At 47.4% G+C, this 5,000-nt stretch overlaps 2 protein-coding genes across 2 annotated transcripts in view; one reads left to right on the top strand and one right to left on the bottom strand.

Moving 5' to 3' along the window:
• The window catches only part of LOC118492948 (CD209 antigen-like protein A), a 219,043-nt gene that overhangs the window by 162,461 nt on the left and 51,582 nt on the right, over positions 1–5,000 (top strand). The window lies entirely within an intron of this gene.
• The window catches only part of LOC116062335 (semaphorin-6D-like), a 73,016-nt gene that overhangs the window by 63,110 nt on the left and 4,906 nt on the right, over positions 1–5,000 (bottom strand). Inside the window, exon 2 of the mRNA XM_035993203.1 lies at positions 555–632. Coding sequence (XP_035849096.1) covers positions 555–571 — 17 coding nt within the window. The 5' untranslated portion in view covers positions 572–632. The remainder of the gene's footprint in view (positions 1–554; positions 633–5,000) is intronic.

The following is a 5,000-nucleotide window of genomic DNA, read 5'->3' as shown; positions in this document are numbered from 1 at the left end:
AAAGTTATTGTTGCATTTTTCATCATTTCTGTTGCTCTGTCCATCTTTTAGTTGCCTTTTTAGCACTTTTTTTTTTTTTAACCCATTTCTAGCTTTTTCCTAAGTAAGTTCCACAAAGTTTCTAAGTCCCATAACAGAGGTAGAAACTGTACCCAACAAAGCGACCCATTAGTGTATGATACTGTCAGAAAATGTGAAAAAACTACTGTCGAAGCTGAATAGGAAGAGATTTAGGGTGAGAATTACTGACACAAAAGCCCAGCCGATATCTGCACTCACAGTCCTTTTAGAAGGGGAGATTTACACCGACTTCCATTTTAACATTTGTTCCCATTAGGTTTCCCATCCATCCTTCCCCCTCTGGCTGCGAGCGTGGAAGGCGTCGTGGATTTACATCTCTCCGATATACGAGCCGCCGCTCGCCGCGGCAGATATACGAGCAGAGCTGTCAGAGCTTTATTAGCTGTCGGATTGATGCCGGCGGAGGGCGAAGAGAGGGAGAGAGAAAGAGAGAGAAGGTGACAGGGAGGGGACAAAAAGGAAGTGACACGTACTTGAAACCTGGCGCCATGTTGGCACAACTCCCAGTCCGCAGCCAGATGCAGTATGGGTCACGGGAGGCAAGGCAGGCTCTGAGAGAGAGAGAGAGAGAGAGGGACACGGAGAGGGACACAGAGAGAGAGAGAGAGAGAGAGAGAGAGAGAGAGAGAGAGAGAGAGAGAGAGGGACACAGAGAGAGAGAGAGAGAGAGAGAGAGAGAGAGAGAGAGAGGGACACAGAGAGAGAGAGGGACACACAGAGAGAGAGAGAGAGAGAGGGGGGGGGAGAGAGGGAGAGAGAGAGGGGAGGGGGAAAGAGAGAGGGAGAGAGGGAGAGTGAGAGAGAGCGAGAGAGAGAGAGAGAGAGAGAGAGAGAGAGGGAGAGTGGGAGAGGGAGAGGGAGAGAGAGAGGGACAGAGAGAGAGAGAGAGAGAGAGAGAGAAAGGGAGACAGAGAGAGAGAGGGACACAGAGAGAGAGAGAGAGAGAGAGAGAGAGAGAGAGAGAGAGAGAGAGGGAGAGTGGGAGAGGGAGAGAGAGAGAGAGAGAGAGAGAGAGAAAGGGAGAGAGAGAGAGGGACAGAGAGAGAGAGAGAGAGAGAGAGAGAGACGGGCGGGTGAGAGAGAGAGAGAGAGAGAGAGAGAGAGGGGGAGAGAGAGAGAGAGAGAGAGAGGGACACACAGAGAGAGAGAGAGGGAGAGAGGGAGAGTGAGAGAGAGCGAGATAGAGAGAGAGAGAGAGAGAGAGAGAGAGAGAGAGAGAGAGAGAGAGAGGTTAAGTGGCAGTTATCCCTGAGGAGTTAAAGGTCTTAGGTTTCTGAGTGGAGTCCATGTCGTGTCTGAGCTATCCGAGACGTTGTGTTTTGACGGCGGCGGTACAGAACTCTAGAGCGTAGACAGGTATGGCGAGTGGATAGCGCCACGGATAACCTACCGAAGGAGACTGTCACCATATAGTTCAGTTAACGTGATGCTACCCACTCAGGCAGAGCAGTATTTTGGAGAGTGCTACTTGCCGACCTGTGGATGAAACCAAATCTAAACAAATTACTACAGCTCTTGCGAAACGGGTGGCAACTAACTGCAGACCTGTCAGCATCGTAGAGGACTCGGGTCTTAAACGACGTACTACGTTGGCGTGTTCTGACCTGTCTCGTTACACCGTCGAGGGGGACAGTAGTTTTCACGGATACACAGCCTGTATGACACGGAGAAAGCAGCCACACTGGAACTGCTGCAAGGTGCTGCAAACGCTGTCTCATTAACCGGTGATCACTGGACGTCAGTGAGTAATGATAACGATGAGAATATATGTACTGTACTCTAGTTATCAGTAAAGTTAGGAAAGTCACACTGATGACGTACGTAGTTCCAACCCGTTCTCATTCCGAACTCGTAAAATAAGATGTTTGGACAGTGGCTGTCAGCGTCTGATGTGACGAAAAAGGCGTCTTTCAGCGTGTTTGTGTAACGCACCGGGGAGAACAGCAGTTAGAGAGGATTTGGAGAGTAGTATGTAAGGAGGTTGGTTGGGGGGGTGGATGGGTCAAACACAGGACTTTCACCCAGGAGAGCGGGGTTCGCATCCCGCTTGTCACGCTTGCTATAGTCGCTTTTTATTTTCCTCCCGCGTGTCACAGAACCGTACGCCCACCCACGACCTTTTCCTTAACATAACTGCGTCAAAAGGGACGGCAATAGGCCCCGACCAAGCGCGTTTACTTATAGCGCTAAAGGGACGGCAATAGTCCCGACCAAGCACGTTTACTTATAGCGCTAAAGGACGGCAATAGTCCCGACCAAGCGTGTTTACTTATAAGCGCTAAAGGACGGCATAGTCCCGACCAAGCGTGTTTACTTAATCGCTAAAGGGACGGCAATAGTCCCGACCAAGCGTGTTACTTATAGCGCTAAAGAAGACTTTTAGCGTCAATAAGAACGACAAGGCACCTGACCAAGCGTCCGTATTTTAACGAGATGAGTGTGAGAACCTGTTTGGTATTCAGACGTCTTTAGTAGGCGTACATTTGTATGGGAATCTAACACATGCCGTCGTCACGACGCTGTTGTAAAATGTTTTAACATGCACTCGCCGCTGGCTCTCTCGTCTGCAATCCTTATTAAACCAATTCATAAAGCCACACGGTTGGGCGGAAGACGGGGAAGGTAGCCTTCTCCTTCTCCTGGTTATCCTTTGAATGACACTATCCACATCGCCGTAAGACAGAGCCGTTCCTCGTGTCAGCCTCACACGCGCTCAAGGTCCACTTTGAGTCTCATCTCACTCCTCTCCGCTCCCAGATGATGAGACCGTGGAGAGACAGTGTGACGGAGACAAAGCTCTGCAGCTGCGTCTCCACATCACATCGGCTGGCAACATTCACCCTACTCATCAAAATGAGTCTGATTAGGCACTGTGTGGTGTGTGTGCGCGTGTGTGTGTGTGTGTGTGTGTGTGTGTGTGTTGCGCGCGTGTGTGTGTGTGTGTGTATGTGTGTGTGTGCGCGTGTGTGTGTGTTTGTGTGTGTGTGTGTGTATGTGTGTGTGTGTGTGTGTGTGTGTGTTGTGCGCGCGTGTGTGTGTGTGTGTGGCGTGTGTGTGTGTGTTGCGTGTGTGTGCACGTGTGTGTGTGCGTGTGCGTGTGTTGTGTGTGTGTGTGTGTGTGTGTGCGTGTGTGTCTGATTAGGCACTGTGTGTGTGTGTGTGTGTGTGTGTGTGTTGTGTGTGGTGTGGGTGTGTGTGCATGTGTGCATGTATGTGTGTGTGTGTGTGTGTGTGTGTGCATGCGTGCAAGCATACATGTGTGTGTGCGTGTGTGTGTGTATCTCTGTGTGCGTGCGTGCATGCATGTGTGTGTGCGCGTGTGTATGTGTCTGTGTATGTGTGTGTGTGTGTGTGTGTGTGTGTGCGTGTGTGTGTGTATGTGTTGTGGTGTGTGTGTGTGTGTGTGTTTGTGTGTCCTCTCCAGTAATGAATGTGCTCTAATTTGGGCACTGAGTTCTGTTCAGTCTAAAGCCCCCCATTTCCCCCCCGCAGCAACACTCGCTTCTACAATATTATGTTGCCCAATTAAGCTCGGTTTTTAATGTTTAAGTTTCCCCCCATTCATATTTTTGGATGTTTTTCAGATTAACAACATCATAGTCTTTCGCTAAATTCTGTGCAGCTCCGTTTCAGAAAACTCAAACTTCTCCTCTGGCCGTCTGAGGGCTTTTTCCCAATTTTATCTTTTGAAGTCACCTTTAAAGGGAATTTGCATATACTAATACAGCTTTCAGTATAGTGATGCCAACCTGTCATAGAGCAATGTGTAAAAGTTGATGATTGTCTACTCTACAAACCTTGTAGAAGAATGTGGACAAATTGTTTTGGTCCTGTGTATGTGTGTGTATGTGTGTGCATGTGTGTGCATGTGTGTCGACGTGTGTAGTTATTTGTGTGCATGTGTGTATATGTGTGTGTATTGTGTGTGTATATGTGTGCATGTGTGTAGACCGTGTGTGTATATGTGTGCATGTGTGTATGTGTGTGCATGTGTGTGTATGTTTGTGTATGTCTGTGCATGTGTGGTATGTGTGTGTATACAGTATGTTGTATGTGTGCATATGTGTGTGCATGTGTGTGTATGTGTGTGCACATGTGTATACGTGTGTGTTTGTGTGTGCATGTGTGTGTATGTGCATGTGTGTATCTTTGTGTATACGTGTGTGTGTGTTATGTGTTTGCATGTGTGTATGTGTGTGTGCATTGGTGTGCATGTGTGTATGTGTGGGCATACAGTATGTGTGTATGTGTGCATATGTGTGTGTGTGTGTGTGTGTGCATGTGTGTATATGTGTGTGTTTATGTGTATATGTGTGCATGTGTGTATGTGTGTGTGCATGTGGTGTATGGTGGGCATACAGTATGTGTGTATGTGTGTGCATGTGTATCATGTTTATATGTGTATATGTTGTGTAATGTGTGCATATGTGTGTGTGTACGTGTGTTTATGTGTACTGTGTGCTGTGTGTATGGTTGAGCACAATTGTTTTGAAATTAGTTATACCAAGGTCTTAAGGGTCACAAACGTAGAGAAGTTTATGAATAAAACGAGAAAAAGTATAACAATGTCCAAAGTTGAGTTTTTGTAATTCGCTTTTTGAGTGAAGAGATGGCTTGATGCGGCAAATACGCACAACCCGTTTTTTTGAATATCGCAAAGACATATGACTTGCAATAATATGAAAGGTGTTCACAGCTCTGCTGCGACAATTGAAATTCCATTAATATAAAAGCTGCGCTAAAAAAATTAAAGAATGACTTGCAGCCTAATTTCGATCTGGTTTGAAGGCGTCGTTTCTCACCCTCTTACAGGCGGCGTGCTGCGTGCAGGCGGCGGAGCGGCACTCTGATGCACAGCGCTTAATGCTTTATTACGCACACATCATTGGTGGTCTTAATAAAATTATTTTTTATTTCCA

Source organism: Sander lucioperca, chromosome 16 (assembly GCF_008315115.2).
Source record: "Sander lucioperca isolate FBNREF2018 chromosome 16, SLUC_FBN_1.2, whole genome shotgun sequence".
In the NCBI taxonomy this organism is placed as follows: Eukaryota; Metazoa; Chordata; class Actinopteri; order Perciformes; family Percidae; genus Sander; species Sander lucioperca.
Note: the sequence above shows the minus strand (reverse complement) of the source record. Positions and strands in the feature narration are given on the sequence as shown.